Here is a 21063-nt window from a genome sequence, read left to right on the forward strand (position 1 = left end):
CAAATGTGTGGGGGGTTGCCCCGCAGTAACAGGCCCGACCCGGACCCCAGCTGGGTGTCCTACAGTTGAACTCAGCCTGACACCGTGTACCAGGGATAGAGACTGACAAGTTCGGGCTCTCACCTGTGCTCCTGCGCCACCCGCCGTAGATCGCAGGTTCCCGAGCCCCCGTCTCCACGCTCTCTTAATTCTCCAGAGCAGCAGGGAGTAAGCAGTGCTTGCTTACTTCTGCCAGGTTATGAAAGGGCATGAGATCCAGGTGACCAGCCAGACGAAGAGATACACAGGGCAAGGCCTGGGAGGGTCTCGAGCACAGAAGCTTCTGTCCCCGTGGAGCTGAGGCACATCCCCCTTCTGGGGTCATGTTGGCCAGTCTGGAAGCGCCCTGAACCCTGTACTACCGGGATTTTAAGATTTTGTTTCTAAGTAATCCCTGTAGCCAGCGTGGGGCTCGAACTCACAACTCTGAGATCAAGAGTCACGGGCCCCACCAGCTGAGCCAGCCGGGCGCCCCTGTGCTGCTGGGGGTTCACAGAGGCCCCTCACACAGGCTAGCCAGTCATTAACTCCACTTCCAGCCCCACTCCCTTGTCTCTGGAGGATGGCGGGCGGGATGGAAAATTCTAAGCCTCTAATTACTTTAATCATGGCTTGGTCTTGCTGGTGACCAGTCCCCATGCAGGTGCCCACCCAAGGTCCCCTCGTTAGAACAAGAGGTGACCCTAGCACTGTATCACTTAGGCTTTCAGGACCTCTGTGCCAGGAACCAGGGGCGAAGATTTAAAAAAAAAAACTGCATAAATGTATATTTTTTCCTATTATCTCACACCTTCAAAGGGTGAGTTTTGCTATATAGAAATCATACCTTAAAACAAAACAAGACAAAACACAGGCTTTTGAGTGCCAAGCTAACCTAAGTTTTAAGCTCCATTCCTCAGAGCCCTGAGGTCTATCCAGGTGCCTCGCACGGGCTGAGAGAGGCAGGCTGGCCCCATCTGCACCCTACCCCCACCCCCACCCCCACGTAACATTCTGGTAGCTTCTTTTTCCAATGTCAGGCTTCCCCATGAAATGCTGTTAGGGAAATGTGGCTACAGAAAATCCTTTCCCAGCTTCTGATGGCAGAAGGGGCCCTTCCCCCGAGCAGCTCAGCACCTGGGGCTTATGAGGGTTCCCTGCACCCCCCACGGCACCCTAGCCGGTTCCCCCGCGGGGCACCAGCTACTTTCCCCTGCCCTCAGCCGCCCCCCGTCTCTACTTTAATCCAGCAGTGCACACAATGGACTTGGTTGGAATTTCCTTCGTTGCCTCGTCCAGCTCAGTAAGTTACTCAGGGAGCCCGTTTGGCATGTGCCAGGCCCCACGCGAGGTGCCGGGAACACAAGGGAAAACGAGACGGACGAGGAAGATGACGACTCCAGGTTGTGAACGAGGGGCCTCTCTCGGGGCAGTCCCATCCCAGGAGGCCTTTATGGGGCAAAACCTAACTAGGACAGGCACCTCGTGGGAAGTGCCAGTCATGGGAGAGCCATGGGGAGACCCTCGCAGGACGTGGAGGAGGCAGCCCGGCCCCAGTGTTGAGGAGCACGTTCTAAGGACCGTCGGAGGCCTGTGTGATCGACCGCAGCGGGGCAGGGAGGCGGAGCCCGGGCTCGGCGGGTGCCTCTAGGCCCTGCTGCAGAATTTGGATTTCATTCTCGAGTCCACTGAAGGGATTGGTGCAGAGGAGGGACGTGAGTTTGAAAGCTGAGCCCACCTCATTTCCACTGGAGTCACAGCTGCATCCAAGGGGATGCCAGGTAGCTTAGAGAGAGAGCATAGAGTTTGGGGGGTTTTTGTAATAGAGGTGAAATTCACATGACATAAAATTAACGCAGTTCTGTAACTTGTAGAACCTTTGTGGTGCTGTGGAACTCTCTCTCTATCTAGTTCCAAAGCCTTTTCATCAGCCCAAGAGGAATCCCTGTTCCCATTGAGCAGTGAGCTTAAGGCTTTTGTATCAAAGCAGCATAAGGACCAGCCCTCTAATGGTGTTTAATACATCACTTCACATTGTTCCCTGGACCCTTGTCCATGAAAGGCTAAGACAGGACTGGTGCCTGGGGCAGGAGAGGGGCCTGAGGAGCGACACCACACCTTTAGGGAGGCTGTAAACGCTTTAACGTTTCAGTCTTTTTTTTTTTTTTTAAGTGTTTAATTTTTTTTGAGAGAGAAAAGAAAGACAGAGTACGAGCAGGGGAAAGGCAGGGAGAGAGGGAGGCACAGAATCTGAAGCCGGCTCCAGACTCCGAGCTGTCAGCACAGAGCCCACCGCGGGGCTCGAACTCATGAACCATGAGATCATGACCTGAGCCAAAGTCGGACGCTTAACCGACTGAGCCCCCCAGGCACCTCTAAAGTTTCACGATCTTAACACAGTCAAATACAACATGCTGTCTTGGGTTGGATCCTGAAACAGAAAGAGGCTATTAATGCGAAAATGAGTTGACTCAATAGTAAGTAACCAATGCTGGCTTCTTAGTTGCGCTAAAGTTACCTGGTCATGAAGGATGTTAACAGGGGAAACTGGGCGAGGGGTACATGGGAGATGTGTGTACCATCTTTATAACTTCTCTAGTCCAAAATTAAGTTTATTTTAAAAAGAAAATCATGGTCTTGACTCCTCCAATACTCCTTTACCCAGCCAAGCTAGCCTAGAAGGATAATGGAGAAGCGAGCCGCTGACCCTCGGCCCGGAGCCTGCAGGAAAATGTGTGTGGTCACAGGCGTGTGGTCACAGGCAGGCTTAGTGCGGCAGCGGCACGTGACACTCAGCGTCCTTGTCAAAGTGGCCATGCCCGAGGCACGTACTTGTTCCGCGTGCATAAGGTCTCAGCCTTAAGTGCTAACTTTATCCGTGCCAACTGCGTTCGTCACGTTCCCCCAGCAGCTGTGGAAAAGCATTCTAGAGAGAAAGAGCAGCGGTCACTGTCCCGCGTTGTGTGTCGCTCTAATAGTGAGGAGCGTTAAAGCGGGTTTGTTTCTTTAACCTGCTTTATCTTGGTGTCCTCTGTGGTGCTGTGATGAGTTACGTTCCCCGGGCTCCGCAAAGCCAGGCAGCGGCTTCAGGGAGCCATGAGCGTGTAGACTGCAACCTGGTCTTTTGACAGTGGTCCAATTTCCATTCACATGCCCCACATGAAGGGCTTGCACATGCTCGCCTTTGCACATGTTATGTATTTTAACGTTCTGTGTGGCATTAAGTATTTTTGAATGCAAGCAGAAAGTTTATTAGGAAGTTGTAGAATGTGTGAAACACAGATTTGGTGAAGCACAGATGTGGATAGACAGTGCTATATTTTTATTCCCTAAAAATAATCTGCCACGCATTCTTTGTATTTGTCTAAAACTACACAAGCACACTGGAGCAGTGTGAAAGTTTGGTATTAGTCCAGCCGGAGAGATAGGGGACCCCGCCGGTTCCTACCTCGTAGTTGATGGAGTGTGTCTGAAGCAGGGAAAGTGGATGCATCTGTAGGGCTGGGGTTTAGCTCAGCTGAACGGCACCGTGTGTGTGAGCAGAGCCCTGTCTGAGCTTGCTGTGTCACCCTTGCCTTCAGCTATCTTTATCTAAATGCACTTGACCGCTGATACCGACCTGCACTCAATTAATGAGCCATAATTTGGGGATCGGAGGTGTTTCTCTCCAATTCCAGGTAGTGAAGAGTCCTTTTCCTGTCCCAGGGGCAGGTAAGAGGTCGTGGCTTAAAGAGTCCTCTATCTTCCCGACTAAAAGGTTGTCTATTTGCCGTCCACGTAAGGAAGACACTGGAAAATAACACAGTATAGAATTAAGCTTAATCTTTTATGAGCGAAGCTTTCAACTAATCATCCCATGGAAAGGTTTGAGGTTTTGTTTAAAAAGTCACATGTTCGTGGAAGATGCTGGTGGGGAGGATGGAGGGCCCACCGTGTGGCCTCACAAAGGTGCAGGCCGGTACAGTGCTTGTTTTCCTGCGCGAGCCTCGGGCCGCGTGGGTGGACAGAGGACAGACCACATGGTAAAGCCAAGCTGGGACCACTTCGTTGCAGGTTCTGAGGACCTGGTGCAATTTACGGGATGGTGTTCGGCACTTCAGACTCAGAACGCCAGGAGAGAAGATTTAGGCGGCGGTGTGTCTAAACTCGGCTTTTTCAGTCTCCGCTTTTTCTCAGAATCCTATTTGCATCTTGCCCACCCGCCTAAATCTCAGGTGTCCTGATGGATGTTACAGGTAGCGGTCCCCAGAAAGAAGCTGACCGCACCCGTGCCGGCGGCCCAGGCAGGGGAGGGCCACCTGTCCACGCCGCCCAGAAAGGCCAGGCCTGAGTCAGGAGCAGAGTGCATTTTCAGACAACAGTGACACGGTCGAGGAGGGTCCTCGGGCATCAGTAAGAGGCCCTGTCTCAGGCAGAAAACAGCTCCCAGATGTCCTCACGGCAGTGACAGGTGCCGCGGCCGTGTGCGCGCAGTTACTGTGGGCTGTGTACTTCCCTGCCTGCAAGCGGCCGCGGCCGCAGCGGGAGAGGCCTGCTGGGAAGGTGGGTCCCCCCCCAGGCCTTGGCCCTACATGTGACAAAGCAGGAGGGTGGGAGGGGGGCTGCCTCACAGAGCTCACACTTGCCTCTTCATTCCCGAAAGATAATGTCAGGAGCGAAGAGGGTGGAAGCACACACTCCTCAGGCCGTGCGCGCAGGGCTCCCCTGGCTCAAGACGGGCACACGAGGTCCTGTCGCAGATCCCGCCACGTGAAACTAACTGCGGCCTCTGCCTTTTGTCTGCAGCGGGGACTGTCAGCAGGCCCTTGCCCTCTTGCTCATTAGACCCCTTCCCCGGGCGCGGGGAGGCGGCGGAGGGCCGGGGACGGCGTGCTGTGGGCCGCGGCTGCCGACAGGCTCCCGTCATTGGCGCGGGGCCCCGGAGGCTCTGCACACTCCGTCCTAGGGCGAAGACGCTTTTTATAGCCGCCACGTCTCCAGCAGAGCAGACTCAGAGAATGGGACTCAGAAATAGGGGGCCGCCTGAAAGGGCAGAAGCACAAAGAGGCAGGAGGGGTTTCAGACGTGTGCGTATTTTCCTGACATTTAAACTCTGCAGGGGCAGCCACCGTTTTGATCTTTAACCTCCTCATTTTCAAAACCGTGTGTGTTTTCATCCAGGAACTTAGGAAGAGTGCGAGCAAATCTGCGGCTACTCGCTGCGTTGAAGTCCTGGCGGGGAGGCTGGGGGAGGGGGAGCAGCCGAGATGGGTGGGTGGGGATGTGAGGGACAGTAGCACAGGCACCGGCGCAGCTTTCGCGATGTTTCTACTCGGAGAAAAACACAGAAGTAGCCCGCGGACGTCCAGCACGGAGTTCCACGGTCACCGTCCCCGGTGCTTCAGAGGGAAGAGTGGCCCTCCCTGAGCTGTGCTGGCGCAGGACCTCAGGGCAGGCGGGCCGTCCGGTGGCCGGCACCGCTCAGGCCAGGCTGCCGCGCTTCGTCCCTCCCACATTCGCTCGTTCTCGTGTTCACTCACTCGTTCACGCCTTGAGACTGAGACCGGCCTCGACAGGCAGATTTTGTCGGGGCATGTCTCCCGAGTGGCCATCCCCACCCAGTGCTTCTCAGTACGAGGACTGGGTCATTGTAGGCCTTCAGTGGACGTGTTGGACACCTGCCGTAAGTTGAGTGCCTACCCAGGTCATATGCGATCAGCCCAGCGTGTCGCTAATCCCCAGTCCCAGGAAAGGGAGCCGTCCCAAAAAAAGATCGTTCCCAGGGGACAGGACTACTTCTTTTGAATGAGGCTGTGTGGCACATGTTGCTTGGTTGTGTGTGCCTGCTGTGACATCGCACATCACCAGAGAGGCTCAATGAATAGTCGTGCAGTTATTTGTAGCCTCGTTCTCTCTAATACCCAGATTTTCTTCCCTTTCGTTCCTTTCACAAAGCCCTCCGGAAGTGCCACAAGGATCTGGAAGTGGCTGTGGCTGTGGCCGTGGCCAGAGTTCAAAGCCCTGGCACCACATAGCCAGCCTTTCCCTCGCTCGGTGCTCTGCTTAGGTGAGGCCGTTGGCAGAGGCCCCCAAGCTTTAGAAGGATCCTGCAGCCTCCACAAAGTGGAAGGGACCTCTGCCTTCTCCAGTTGCCGTCACTCACTCTGACCTTGCCCTTTTCTCATAAATGCTGATTGACTTTTCTCAAGGAAGAGAACTTAGGTTTCATAAACCAGATATGGCAGCATTTGGGGCCGTGTTTCTGTGCATCCCATTGCTGCCTCGTGTGACCTGGCGCTCCCAGAAAGGTAACAGGAGGGAGCCACTCTCCCCGGTGCAAGGACCAGTGGGCGGACCCCAGACCAGGGGCGGTGCGGGAGCCAGCTACCGGGCCACCGAAGCACTTCAGGGAGGGAGAGGTGGCGGACAGTTCCAGGGTCATCCCGAAGGGCGGCCCTCCCTAGGCTGACAGCCGGGCTGTGTTGAGCGGGTCGGATAAGCAGAAGGACAGTGGGAGTGGACATTGTGGGGCACCAGCCTGAGGGGCCCTGGGCGCAGAGAATGGCAGGGACAGATCATTACCATCTGCATACTGCGAGAGTGACGTTTATCACCACCTTTTCCCGGAAGGGGCACGTGCAAGTCTTCACAGGACAGATTTGATCATTCATTTTCCCCTCATGGTAGCCCGGTTCCGTCCTCCGCAAGGTGCCCTCCACCACCGCTGAGTGTGGTAGTGCCCGAGGGCCTTGCTCAGACACTCGCTCGTGCGCGGTTCCAGGGCCGGGATGCGGTCCCGCAGTGGCCTCGGCTCTGCAGCCTGTTTCTTCCTGGGGCTGCATGCGCCCCAGGCCTGAGTCCAGCAGGTGCTTCTGGGAAGCCTCGCCGCCCAGCACTTCCCAGGCCTGTTCCCGCGGACAGCAGGCTGCCTCGCCCCCTCCCTTGGGCCCCAGTAGGCGTTCCCCACGGTGGCCATTCCAGAGACAGGCAGTGGCTGAGAGCCGCTCTGGCGTGCGTACGGCCCCAGCTGACCACCACTCCTTCTGTGGCCTCACTTGCCTCAGCTTCCCCATGTGGAGGATGCAGATCATACGAGCACCTGCCTCCCAGAAATGGTGTGAGGTTGGGTCCACAGGTGTGAAGTGCAAGGGGAACCTCCAGTCCGGGGCTCGCCCGACCTCCCCAATGTGCTTGTCGGCCATGACCACTCTCCTCTCCTCAGTCAGGCTCCTCCCCCGCCAGTCCCTTACCTCACTGACCATGCCTAGCATCTTCTCTGGGCTCCACTGTCACCTCTTCGCAGTCTCCCCAGCGTGGACACGTTAGAGACTCAGGCTCTGGGCTCAGCCGGGCCGAGGTGTGTCCGGCTCTGCTATGCGTGGGCTCACCAGCTGGGAGTCAGCCTCTCGCCACGCTTCAGGTCCCATGGCCCTTACGAGGGGAAATAATATGGTGCCGCCCCGGGGGCTCAGTCTGTTAAGTGTCTGACTTCGGCTCAGGTCATGATCTCATAGTTTGTGGGTTTGAGCCCCGCGTCCGGCTCTGTGCTGACAGCTCTGAGCCTGGAGCTGCTTCAGATTCTGTATCTCCCTCTCTCTGCCCCTCCCCGCTCAGTCTCTCTCTTCTCTCTCTCTCTCTCTCTCTCTCTCTCTCAAAAATAAACATTAAAAATTTTAATAAAAAATAAATAGGAGAAATAATAGAACCTACTTTGTGGGGTACATGCTGTGAGGACTCCGTGTGAGCATAAAGCTTACAAAGTGCTTGGCGCTGGGGTTGCCCTAAGGAAGTGTTCAGTGAGTGTCGGCTGCCGTCACCCTCACTATCGGGGAAGAGCCACGAACTCAGAATCCGTGGCCAAATAGAGACGCACGACCCACTTGGTGCTCCGTGTTCTTAGCGAGGGGGTCCAGAGACCAGCTGCCACGACAGCCCCACCCGCTCCCGGCAAAGCGACTGCATCTTCGGTGTGTCTAGGAGTGCAGCCTCCCTGCCTGGGCGGAGAGTGAGCCGTCCCTGCAGTTACAGCCACCCAGCATGCCTCTTGGGCAGCTCTGGCGTGCTGGTGTGGGATCACGGTCCCAGGACTGGAACGTTCCCCCACAGCCCGAGAGGCCCAGTGGCCCCTCCCGTGATCCCCAGGAGGCGCCCGAGAACACTGTGTTCCGCCCGGACGCCCTGTCTCTCCCGCGGCAGGGCTCCCTCCCTGCTCTGCTGTTCTGTTCTTTTCCCTGCGGTTGCCTCGGCTTGATAGGGAAGTAGGTGGTGGTGTCTGGGTTTTCTTGGGAGCCCAGATGTCTTTGGATATGTTTATCTGACTGCAAGGCTGTTCCTGCAGAAAATAGCATCACGCCAAGTGGGTCCAGAGCAGTTCAGGTATCCTTGGGCTCGGACTCGGCGACGGGCAGTAGCAGCAGCTGGCATTTTACCATCTGGAGAGCGGGGAGCTATTTCTCGTTCATCTAAATGAAGAGCTTTAATTCTCTAATCCCGGGAAATGTCAGGGACCTTTTGTGTGCGGCTCCTCTCAGCCCTGCACAAGGCCTTTGGCAGAAGCTGAAGGCCGGTCGGGCCTCTGGGGGGGTTCCCTCGTGACCCCCCCAGGCTTCTGTTCACCCAGCCCCTCCTCCGGGCAGCGCCCCATGACCCCCTCCTTTCCCACCCCCAGACCCCCTTCTGCTCTGCTCCCCGGACACCACTGGCCAGAAAGAAATCACTAGAATCTGGCCTGTGTTGTGTCTCATTCACTCAGGATCCTACCAGGTGAGCAGCACCAGTACGGAGCCACCTTTCTGAGCGCTCTCCTCTCCCTAGGTGCCCCGAGCGAGGCCCGGGGAGGACACGGGAGGCCCCTGTGGCCTCTCCCTCGCGGAGAGCACGGCCTGGGGCCTGGCGGGACTCCGGAGGGTCGCAGGTCAGGCAGGCGTGGGCTGGGGTGTCCGCAGGTGTGGCTGGGGGTTACGGCAAAGCGCCAGAAGGGCCAGGAAAGCAGGTTTGGGAGGAGTGGCAGGCAGTGACAGAGTGTGTCGTGAGGCTAAGGGAGACGTGGCTGGGACCTCCAGGTCATCCGGGTCCTTGGGCACCACACCATGGTGTTTCCAAGACCCCCACAGGTGTGTGTGTGTGTGTGTGTGTGTGTGTGTGTGTGTGTGTGTGGTCGTTAGCCTCTGGAGGCCTCGGCAGCCAGTCTGCACTCAGGTCCAGGGAGTCGAGGCGCCTCCCCCAGGGTGTCTGTGGCATCTTGGCTGCAGCTTTGAAGAGATGGGGGCAAAAGCCCCGAACCAAACAAGAGCTCCCTTATGGAAGCGCTGGCACGTGTGAGGCCTCACCCTCCCAGACAGAGCTGGGTCTCCAGACTGGCTGCTCATCACGCAAGACGGAGCAGCCGCGCCCATGTTGACCAGTCTAGTTCCCACGAGGGCACCCCCTCCTCTGCTCCCCCCGCCCCTGCCCCGGCAGCACTGGAGCCAGGCTCCAGGGATGGCGAGAAGCCCTTCAAACCCATGCAGATGGCCCCCTTCATCAGCAGAGAGGGAGGTATTGATCACATCTGAGTAATCCCGGTCCCCCTGGACTGCGATGTTTCCTCCTCGGGCCTCTGGGCCTGACGACCCCCACACGGCATACAAATCCAGGGTACGGATTACAGACCTGGGTTGCATAATTAAGTGAAACCACCTGCTTCCTCCTCTACTGGACTTCTTCCCCAGCTTCAAATTTTTTTTGTTGTTTGTTTTTTTTATTTATTTTTGAGACAGAGAGAGACAGAGCACGAGTGGGGGAGGAGCAGAGGGAGAGGGAAACACAGGATCTGAAACAGGCTCCAGGCTCCGAGCTGTCAACGCAGAACCTGACATGGGGCTCGAACTCACTAACAGTGAGATCATGACCTGATCCGAAGTCAGCAGCTCAACCGACTGAGCCCCCCAGGTGCCCCTCTACCCCAGCTTTAGAAGCTTGTCCCTGCTCCGTCCCCGTCGCCTCCACCCCCGGCACTTTCAGGACTGACTTTCCAGCATTCCCATTTTGAAATACTGATGGCTCCTCTTTCATGGAACAAGTACTTCTGGGACTGTTGTAAATATCCTGCCTAAAGCCAGTGTCCCTCCTCGGCGGTGTGGCCAGCATGGATGGCTGTCTTTTAAATGTTACACATTTAACGCACAACCTTCGCGTCTTTAACTCCTTGGACCCACAAAGAATGTTCTCGTTCTGAGCCGTTGCTGGTGCCCCTCTCCTTAAGGGTGGGTCTGTCCTTGGCAGAGCCCTGAGAGGGGACCCCAGATTCCTGGGCTGCCCTTTTTGCAGAGCATTAAGGCACATCCTATGACTAGAAGTGTGTTGCAGTGCGTGCGCTGCAGTCTCTTGAAGGCCTTCACGATGGGGAGAGGCTCCCAGCACCGAGAACAGTGCTGTGCTCAGTCTCCCCGAATCTGAGCCGGGCTCCCCAAGCCCTCTGTGACCGGCCCAGAAGTTGAGGACTGCGCGGGAGATGGAGGGTGCGCTTCAGGAGGGGACAGATCAGCTTCTCCTTTTTAAAAGAACAAAGGGCTTCAATGTCACCGCTGGTTGGCCTGAGGGTGGAGCTCAGCACGTACCCTCGGGGCGTGCAGTCAGGCCCTGCAGCAGCGGCCACTGAAAACCTGGACCTCGGGGTGGGTGCCCGTGATCCCAGCCTCGTGTTCCTTTACCTGGGCCAGCCGGGAGAGCGATGTGGCCAAGGTCACCCAGATAATTAGTGATGAATCCAGGACTGAAGTCCGGTCTCCTGACGGCGCCACATCACCTTTCCCGGCACGCTGCCTCTGGTTGTGTTCCTGCGGGCCAGAGACCACGTTCCCTCCAGAGTGTGTGAAAGCAGGGACTGGCTGGAGGGAAGCCAGAATCTGGGTCTCTGTCGGGCTTCTCTTTTAAATAAGCAGCTTCTAAACACTCGGGTACTTAACTTTCACTGTGAGTCTTGTGGGACACACTTTTAATAGAAGCCTCCGCTCTCCAGCTCAGCGGTGGCGGCCTCAGGCCGCAGGGCTGTGCGCTGGCAGATCCCGGGCTCGGCGCTGTCAGTCGGTCGCATTAGCAAGAGCGGTGTGTCGCTGCCAGAGCCCCGGTGCAGGCTCAGCTCCCACTGGCTGGTAGGATGCAAGCAGGGCGGGGGGGGGTGGGGGGGTCCCACAGCGGCCTCTTCCCCTGTGGTCCCTAATGCTGCTGACAGTCACTCTGGGGAGATCTTTAACCACGTGCATCCTGGCCCCCAGTGAGCCTTACCCTTTAGAAGCTGAGGGGTGGTGCCTCGCACCACCTCACCTCTGCTGCCCTGTGGCCTCTCCACTCTGGCCTGGAAGCCTGCGCCTGGGCAGGGCTGTGCCTACGCCCTTGCCAAGCCCAGGAAGCTCTGAGGATAATTCCTGGGCCACCAGTAAGTCCCTGACTTAACACTGATTCCGCTCCTGATTTTTTGACCTCACGATGGTGCAAAAGCCACACGCACTCAGTAGAAACGATGCTTCAAGTTTTGAATGTGGATTTTGTCTCACACTCGCGATTAGTGGTGTGACCCTCTCATGATGCTGGGCGACATCCACAGCTCCCACAGCCCTGCCACCACGAGGGTGCCCCCCACCCCTCGCCGACAGTTCCTCCGCCCGTCACTTCATACCATAGCCAGCACTTCGTTACACCACGGGCTTCGTGTTGGTGGCTTCGCCCGGCTGTGGGCTGCCGTGAGCACCGGGAGCACGTGTGACGCAGGCCAGGCCGAGCTGCGGTGCTGGAGAGGGTACGTGCTTCAACTGAGGGTGGCTTTACCGGGATGTACCCGTCGTAAGTGGAGGAGGGTCTGTACAACAGGCTGACAGTGTCCGTCCAGGGCCTCGCTGATCCTTTCCGCGTGTCACCACTCTGCCCTTTGCTCTTCCCCTGCAGCTCGGAGAGCAGGGCCTTCCTGGTCACCGTGAGAACCAGGCTCTGCGGGGCTGACCTTAAGCAGAAAGTGGCCTTGCGGGGCCTCCCCTCATTCTCTTTGCCCCACGGCTGGCGGAGGCCACCAGAGGGAAAGAGGACTCGGACCGCACACGCCAAAATGGACTTGGTAACACGGGGCCGCCCCTTCCCTCTCGCGCTGGACTTTTGATTTCCCTTAATTAATATGTGTGCACACTGGCTGATTGCTGCCGGCTGCTGTCGGCCCCACTTCCCCCTTCGTCCCGCGTGGCAGGGAGACCCCTCCAATCCAGAGACTTCCTGAGGGCCCAGCTGTGTCAGGGCCCATTGGGCTGGGCGCCTGGGATGTGGCAGCGAGCAGGAGACACAGGGAGGGTCGTGTGGGTGACAAGAGCGGGGGTGTGAGTGAAGACACCAGTGCCGCGTCCTGCCTCCCCAAGGGTCCTGGGGCCGTTCCCTCCTAGGGAGGCGGTGGCCGGGATGTGCCACCTCCATCCAGGCACAGCTCCCTCTGTGCTGCTCCAGAGCCGCGTGGGTGGGCCCGTCACTTCACCTCCCCGTGACCACTTCCTCTCTTGGAAACAGCGCCCTCCCGAGGTGGTCGTGAGAATGAGGTGGGGGGTGGGGAGGGGGTCTCACAGTTGGTGGGCGCTGCGGTTTGTCAGGCGCTGTCCAAGGGCACCCCCCGCACTGGCACGTGTAACCCGTGCCCAAGGTCGCGCAGCTCCTAAGTAGCAGACAAGACCTCGATCCCCCATCCCCCACCAGCTGTGTGGCCCGGACCACCTTGCGCAGGGCCGTGGCTCTCACTGCAGGCAGCGCTGCCGTGGCTTCGGCCATGACCTCCAACTCGTGAACTCGTGATGTCCCGAGCGCCCTGTCGCTCTCGGGTTCTGGGGCGCGGGCGTCAGAAGCTCTCGTGCGCGGTGTGGTGGGGGAGGCTTAAGAGACGTGCTTGGACTGGCGTCTCCTGCCCCAGTGTGTTGACTGGCGGCTGTTTCAAGGGCTCCTGAAAGATTCCTCTCTCCCTCAGAGCTTAGTTCCCTGCCAGCTCGGGGGCGTGAAGACCTTCGCCTGTTTGAGCTGGGGACAGAATTTCCATGAGCCCTGGTTAGTGGAGGAGGATGATGCTGAGAGAGGGATAACTGGCTCCCCCCCGGGGGGGGGCCTGTGATGGGCGATGGGAATGTCACCATCCTCAGAGAGGCTCACTGGCAGTGCTCCCTTCGAGAAAGGGGGCACATGCGCCCCACGCTGGGCCAGAACATCTGCATTTGCTCTGCCGGGAGATGAGAAGGGACACCCTTTGGCAAAGCCCCTGCGTGGTCATCTACTCGCTGGTTTTGAAGGGGCTTTTGTGTTTTTAAGTAAGCCAGACCCCTGATGTGGGGCTTGAACTCACAACCAGGAGACCAAGAGTCACACATTCCAGATTCTGAGCCCACCAGGCACCCTTGCTCTCTGTGTTTGAGTGGCCCTGTCTCTCTGTGCGAGTCTTTCCTGCCCTCACTGGTCACCTGTGTCACCCCCCCTCCATTTTTCCCAAGGTTCCCTAGCTCTGGCTTATTGTTACTTTCTTGCCTTCTCCCCCCTCCCTTGCCAGGGGCTGCAGCTCAAGGTCTGAGGTCTGCTTTGATCTGTTCGCAGGTGCTTTCCTAACCTGCAGCGAGTGGAGGGACAAAGGGTCTCCCCTCCCCTGAAGCATTAGTGCCCTTCCCCAGCCTCCCCTGCTGCGCACAATGGCTTTGATCACCCAGTGGTATCTTAGGAGCTGCACCTTACAGTGCAGCCCGAGCCTCCAGTCTCCACTGGGCTGGTGCAGAGTGGATTTAAATTAAATTAGTTTATAGCAATATTTTTGTGTTGCCCGCGGCTTATTTTTTTCCAATACCTTGGATACTGAGACAAAAAAACCTGTAATATGAAAAGTGTAAAGCAAGAAAACGTTGAAGGTTGAATGAATGCTTTGACAAGAAAGGAAGAGCAGTGTGGGTGAATTTCCCCCATGGTCTGCAGCCATGCCTTGCCCGCTGTTTTCAAGTTTGGCCACAGGAGCCCCAAAACCAGGAGTGGAGGACTTTGTGAGGGAAGGAGAGGACCTAGAGCCGGGCCGCCAGCTCTGTTTCCTTCTATTAAATGTCTGTCATCAGTGACAGAGAGCTGAAGAAATTGACATCAGACATCATTTGATTATGGCAGCACTAAAAACAAACAAAAACAAAAGCAAAAAAAAAAAAACAAAAAACCTGCCCCTGTTTGGCGATTTAAGGGAGTAGTTTATCCTGGACCTTTTGAAAAAGTGGCTAAAGTTGACCAGATGGCCAGCCCGCTAGTAGTGAAACTACTTGGGCCCCTCTGTGGGAGCCAGATGCCGGAATGGTGCCGGGGTGGGCGTGGAGCTCTGTCTGGAGGACATTTTCCAGCTTGTCCAATTCTGCCTCTGCGTAGGCAGCCGACCAGCAGCCACATTTACAGATCTCCTAACCTGCACTTCCCGCCGGGACTCTGGCTTTCCAAGAGTTTCACTGGACTGGGACGTGTGGGCATGCGATGTCCCCAGGGCACCTGGGGTGCGTGCCTTTTCCCGAACCGGGACTGCTGGCCGGGGGGGTGCCTCTATGGGAAGGCTCTCTGGGCTTTAACACCATCTTCCCGACTTCCGGAAGGCACCTTCTCCTCTTCTGTAAAATGGAAATAAGGAGAGTACCCACCTCTTAACTTTCATTTGCTGCTCGGTTTTGTACGTTGGTCATTCGTGTTAAAAATTCTACAAAGAAAATGAGCAGCCAAGCACAGCATGCCAGCCTTGGATATGGGCTCTGGGTGGCCAGTGTGACTGGGGAATCCAGCCCCTAGGCCGAAACGGATGGATTTAGGCTTGTCCCAAAGGCCTCCTAGGACTGCAGATGAGCTTTCTGTGTCCCGGGCAAGGAGCCTGGCTTCCCCACTGTGACAGCACTGATGTGCGGGGCAGGGCTTGCTAGAAGCATTGTGAAATAAGCAGTAAGCGCCGGGGAAAAAATTCTCCAGAAACTGTCTCCTTCGGACATTTCCTTTGTAATGTCAAACGTGATAGCCCCAGAGTGGCACTTGCGTGGTCATTCTACTTAGCAAGGGGTCTGGGTGGGTAAGAACCAGCCTCCAAGCCAGGGGCCATGGGGCCCAGTTTGCTCTGCTGTGCTTTGTAGCACATTATGGCTACATTACATTAATGTAGCCATTAATTTCACCCCACCAGTCACCACCCACCATCTTGCCAAGTTATCATTACTACTGTTTAAAAAAAAAGAAAGAGAAAAAGCATTGCTCATTTTAGAAAGCTGTCTGTCAGAAATGCTTAAAATAAAAACAGTCTGCACTTGAAAGAAGAACCACTTCTCTTGAAAGTCACTTGGGTGACAGTTTCTCAGCAATGTTGGATCCACGACCTATAGCTGTCCTTTCAAGAAAGCCAGTGCAGGTGTTTCTGGTATGTGGCCTTTGGTGAGTGAGCATTTTAAGTTTATTTATTTATTTTGAGAGAGAGGGTGAGAGAGCGTGCACGCATGCTCAGGGAAGGGGCAGAGAGAGGGGGAAAGAGAATTCCAAGCAAGCTGTGCACGGTCGGCACAGAACCCGACTTGGGGCTCGAACACATGAACCGTGAGATTATGACCTGAGCCAAAATCAAGAGCCAGACGCTTAACCGACTGAGCCACCCGGGCGCCCCTGGCGAGTGGCATTTTTAAGTTTGTTTCTCTATTCAACAAGTGTGTGTTGAGCACCTGCTCCTGCTAGATGCCTTGGGTGGTGTTCCAGGCCTCGGGGACAGACTGTGAACCAGACGGGCATGATCCCTGTCCCTGTCATCATCTTGTGGGTTCACCCCCCAGCAGGCAGGCCATGAAAGTCCAGCAAGGGAACAACGCCCATCCAGGGGCAGGAGGAGCAGAGAGGGAGCGGGGAGAGGCAGAGCTGCCGTGTGGCTGGACGGGGCGTGCTTCACATGCACAGCCGCTGATGTAGAGAAAGCAAGGCCCCGGTTCTGTACGCTAGGGGGCCCATGCCCTCCATTTGGGGCATGGCCTTTCGGACCTTAGGTGTGGACACAGCAGGACTGATGTCCAGATCATTCGCAACTCGCCTTGCGGGTCCGGAGCAGCGCTTCCAGTGTCCTTCCCCCTGACTGGTTCACCCCACGGCTGCTCATCTGTGGGCACGTCACTGAGTGGCTCTGGGGACAGCTGGAAAACTAAGGCGTCTACGCAAGGTAGACCCACACTCACCCCTGCTCACAAAGGTGATCACTTTAGCTGGGGTTTTTTGTTTCATTTTGTTTTTTAACCACAACATTCCTAATGACCAGCATCCCCCGTGAGGACAATCAGATAAACCATGAGTTTGAGCACAACTGTCAAATTAGGTATAATCTATGAATTTGCTGGTTGGTGTCAGGCATTAGCAACTTGTGGCGCCAAATTTCAGAACTACAAGGGATCTGAGACTAGTCCTTTGTTTTTCAGAAGGGACATCGAGACCCAGAGAAATTGAGTAGTTGGATCAAGATCAGTGGACAGTGCTGGGGCTTCGACCCTGTGTGCGTTCTGTTTGGTCACAGATATTTCTGGTAGACCTGAAGCATTCGCGCCCTCAGCCCTGCAGATAAAGCCTCTCCTTGGAGTTTGGGGACAGTGGGAGTGTGGCCCGCCAGGATCCCATAAATAGGCCACAGCTTTTGGGGAGAAGACCACACTTTGAGTGGCAAGGCTCCTCAGAAAGGGAATAGGAACTCTGAGGCCCAAGGGAAAGATAAGAAATTACCAGATTCCTGGTTGTAAAATCTCTGTGACTGCAAATTATGAGACAGAATTAGAACTACAGAAGCAGAAAGACCAGTCGCCCTGCCAGAGAAAGGGTTCCAGTGTAAAGTTGGGGGACACCTGGGGGGCTCAGTTGGTCAAACGTCCGACCCTTGGCTTCGTGATCTCATGATTCGTGGGTTCGAGCCCCGAGGAGGGCTCTGCACTGACAGCACGGAGCCTGCTTGGGATTCTCCCTCTCCCCCTCTATCTCTCCGTGTCTCTTGCTCCTCACCAGCTCACGCTGTCTCTCAAAGTAAATAAACATTTCAGAAAAAGAGATGAAGTCGAATGTGGACAGCTGGAAAATCTTCGCAGTCATGCAGTGTTCCCTGCAGGGACTTGGCTTCCTAGCCCGTCCGAGATCTGCCTGGCCTGCACCTCTCCAGGGACCTGCGGCCACGCCCTCTCTCAGGTGCTCCCGCCCACCCTGGGTTTTCCAGTGTGGAGCTCACTCCGTTGCCGCCAGGCCCGAATGCTTGTGTCCTCCCTTGCCCCCAACTTTGCTAACTAATTTTCGTACTCCAGGTTTTATTTTAGATGTCCTTTTCTCCAAGAGACGTTCAGAAGCAGATTGGTTTATCGGTCTAGGGAGCGCGTTGGTTTTGTTTGCTCTGTGCTGGTTCGGAGTGGCGTCTAACTCCACTCGTTGTGCTTAACTCCAGGTGACAGACCACGCCACCACCGCCCTGCTCCACTATCAGCTGCCCCAGATGCCAGACGTCGTGGTCAGATCCTTCATGGTAAGTGGCCGTCAGGGCCAGGTCTCCCTCCCAGTTCAAGAAGGTAGCTCACTGTGGGCCAGGGCCTCACTGGGGGAGGCGGGCCAGCATAGAGCCGATGCTTTTTTTGAACGAGGAAGGGATGTATGAGAAACTCCTTCCCGCTTAATTAACTGATGTTTTCTATCATGCTGGTCACTTGGTGGTTTCAGATGCCATCTCCCAACAGTTTCGCACGCTGATCTAGTCAGTAGATATTTATTGAGCTCTCGGTCTCCGCCAGGCCCCGTGCTTGGCGCCGAACAAAGACAAGTCTCACAGTGCCCCCAAGGCATGGGGCTCAGGCTGGGGAGTGACCCCAAGGGGCCCTCACGGCCATCACGCTGGGGTGTTGAGGGCCGCTCCTGCCAGCTCCCGTTCAGAATTTTGCAACCTGGTCCTTCAACCTTGGGTGGCTCGCGACCAAACCCCGACATTTACACACAGAAATCATCAAACGCCAGGACGCCCACCGCCCCAGGGCCAAGCCACTGGCACGCTGCTGCCCGCGTCACTCACGTTGACCACCATTGGGCCCACGCAGGGCCGTCAGCTGGCACGCTGGCTCCTGATGGAACCGGCAGCTGGGGCGCCGTCGTGCTGACGTGGACCCGCGCCCTCACCTCTGCAGGCTGCATCTTCCTACGCGGCCACAGCTCCCCTTTCAAGTTCATGCTCGAAAGGCTGCCAGTTAGAAACCGACCCAGACCCAGAAGACCTACCTGTTGGCGAGTCCAAATCCGTGTCGACAGCTGGGTGCAGAGGTGCCGCCTGCGGGGCCCGTCGTGCTCGCCTCCAGAACTGGGCCTCTGAGAGGACCTGCAGCCCCCTCCTCCGAGGCCACAGGCCCGACTTCCGGATCGGAGCCGCGGTGCTGGGGAGGCCGGCGGCAGGCCCGGGCGTCGCAGAGCCCCGCGCCTGGTGGTCCCCTGTGCGTTCAGAGGACAGTCCTGCCCGCAGCCGTCGGCGGCTCCCCGTTTCCGGGCGGATACAGTGTTGCTGTCTAACCTGACACCCTGTCCTGCCCGAGTTCCCTTTGGTGACTGGCTTTGGGATTTGGGCCATTTGCACTTGGTCGGCCTTGCCGGATAAGGAGTGGAGCCGAGTGAGCCGTCGACCTGCGCACGTTTGTTGCCGGAACCTCCAGTCCCTGGCCTCTGGAAGGGGGCGGTGTCGGCGGGCCCGGCTGCCACCACGGAGGCAGAAGGATTTGTATCAATAAACTCGACCTCCCTCTTCAAAGAACACTTTTCTCTTATCGACGTAATTCGGCAGGACAGTAAATGATGAGATTCATGTGCCCGTCTCACAGTGAGAACTCGCTTGACTTGCTCGCAGGCATTTTGCTGCAGGGTGTGGGTTGGGTTGGGTTGGTTTTCCTTCTTTCTTTTCTTTTCTTTCTTTTTTTTTTTTTTTTTTTGGTAGCAGATCTCCTTGAGTCTGAGAATTGAGTTATGGGAGTCTCATCCCTATGTATGATGCCTGAGAGATTTCTGCACTCTGAACCACTCAAGTGTGCATCTGCCGCTTATTATGTTACTCGGTGGCACTGGGCCGTCCCCGCCCTCCCGTGGGTGCATAGGGCCGCATTGTGACAGTGAGTGATGACCTCTGAAATCAAATTAGAAAGAAGGCATGTTGACCTCAGGGAGGGGTTCGAACTTTGTCATCGATGCGAAGTCTTCCGCTACACGTGTCCGTGCCCACTTGCCGGTAGTGAACAAGGAGAGGATCGATGCCCATATTCAGGAGACACAGGACACGGAAATGAAACGTGCTTATGCGCGGCCCCGAGCCACCGGCTGCGCTAGGGCACGGCCACCCCTGTGGGAGGACTCCCTGCCCCTGAGAGCAGGAATTGCTATTTTAAAAACTCCCTCCTTTGGGAGGGGCATGGGGAGCTCCAGAGCCGACAGTCAGCAGTGTGACGACCTTGTGGATGGTGCCTGCCGCTTTCTGTGAAATCACGGGCTATCTTCTGGGGCACAGCCAGCTTCAGTCCTCTGGCCTCGAGATCATTAGTCTTGACAGGAAGGATGACCTTGGGAGCACCCGGATCCCATTTCTTTCATTTGTCTCTTCACTTCTCTTTTTAGACCTGGTTACGAAGTTACATAAAGCTGTTCCAGGCCCCGTGCCAGCGCTGCGGGAAGTTTCTGCAAGATGGCCTTCCCCCCACGTGGAGGGATTTCCGAACCCTCGAAGCCTTCCACGACACCTGCCGGCAGTGACCCCGCCCCGGCCCCGCCCCTTCCCTGATGATCCCCGGATCCCTGGGTCAGATCGGTGGCTCCGAGCTGTCCTCGCCGCCTCCCCATCCGGACAGCAGCATGTTAGTTTCCGTCTCGTTTGCACAGGACTCGTGACCCCCTGCAGCTGGTAAATGGAAGGCAGAGAAGACCTTTCAGAGTAAGGACGTGGCGCAGCTGTCCCTCGTATGTTGGCGAATTGATCCTCTGGGCCTGTGTTCGAAGTCATTTTCATGAGCCGTTATCGTTTGAACAAGCCCATGTCCGTACATGCTGTCGTGCTGGGGGTTTGGTTTTGTTTGTAACTTTTTTTTTTTTTTATGAGCAGTAAACCTTTTGTACCCAGGACAAGGCTCCGTCTCCTGTCTCTTAACGTGCCTTCTACATTGCGCTTGGCGAAGATGTGGGCAGATCTGGGCCTTTTGAAGAAAAAGGAACACTTAGTGATGTCTGCATTTAAAACATTGTTCTTTCTGAGGACACGTTTTCTTGCTTAGGAGAGAGGACAGTGTTGGCAAATAACTCCATTTCAAAGATGTTCTTGCAGTTTGAAAAACGGATTGTTCCTTTTGAGGAAAAAAGCGCACAGATGTTCCTTTCTACTAAAGCAGCAGCACACACGTGCCCAGGGGAAAGGAAGGTGCCGTGTTACCAGCCAGAACACGTGAGCGGGCGCGACAGGGGTACCCGGCTTGTCGGTCCCGTGTTTCGTCCTAAACGTTACTGTGAACAGGTCCCGGCCTGGTCGCTGAGTACATTCAGGGCTTTGACCCCAGTGTCGGAAGCCACAACCTGTTTCTATGAAGAAACGTTGACCTGGTGAAGGTCTTGAAGGATGGGGGCGTTTCTTAGAGCTTTTCGGGCCCAGCCTTCGTTATGGGTATTCTCTTAGCAGAAGATGCTGGGTTTGTCCTGAAGTGTCCGCAAGAACGGGTGGTTCCCGCAAGAACGGGTGGTTCCCGCGTAAGTTCTGGTGCCGCTTGGGCCCTCCCCCCGCCCCCCTGCTAGGCTTAAAGGAGCTGAGGACAAAGGGTCCGGGGATGGAAAGGATAAGACAGGCCTGCCCGCCCGCCCGAGCTTGGATCCAGCAGCCACAACCTGGGACCAGTAGAAAGAGAAGCCTGGGGACCTCCCACCCCGGCCCCGCCCCTGCCCCGCCCAAGAAGGTGCCCTGGGGGAGGGGCCCAGCAGCCTGATGGTTAACAGGCCCCAGGGGACTCTGCTGTGTGCCCAAGGCTGAGAGCCCTTGTCCCAGGACTTGGGGGTGTGATGGGAGGC

General features: G+C 56.4%; 1 protein-coding gene across 2 annotated transcripts in view; it reads left to right on the plus strand.

Annotated features, from left to right (window-relative positions):
• MED27 (mediator complex subunit 27) overlaps window positions 1-20131 on the plus strand; it is a 194128-nt gene extending 173997 nt beyond the window's left edge. For both annotated transcript variants that reach the window (XM_039229596.1, XM_039229597.1), the window contains 2 exons: window positions 17441-17518; window positions 19633-20131. In XM_039229596.1, the coding sequence (XP_039085527.1) occupies window positions 17441-17518; window positions 19633-19767 (213 nt within the window). In that variant the 3' untranslated portion in view covers window positions 19768-20131. The remainder of the gene's footprint in view (window positions 1-17440; window positions 17519-19632) is intronic.
• Window positions 20132-21063: the final 932 nt, after the last annotated feature.

The sequence above is a fragment of the Hyaena hyaena genome, unplaced genomic scaffold, assembly GCF_003009895.1.
Source record: "Hyaena hyaena isolate Hyena2069 unplaced genomic scaffold, ASM300989v1 scaffold_38, whole genome shotgun sequence".
NCBI lineage: Eukaryota > Metazoa > Chordata > Mammalia > Carnivora > Hyaenidae > Hyaena > Hyaena hyaena.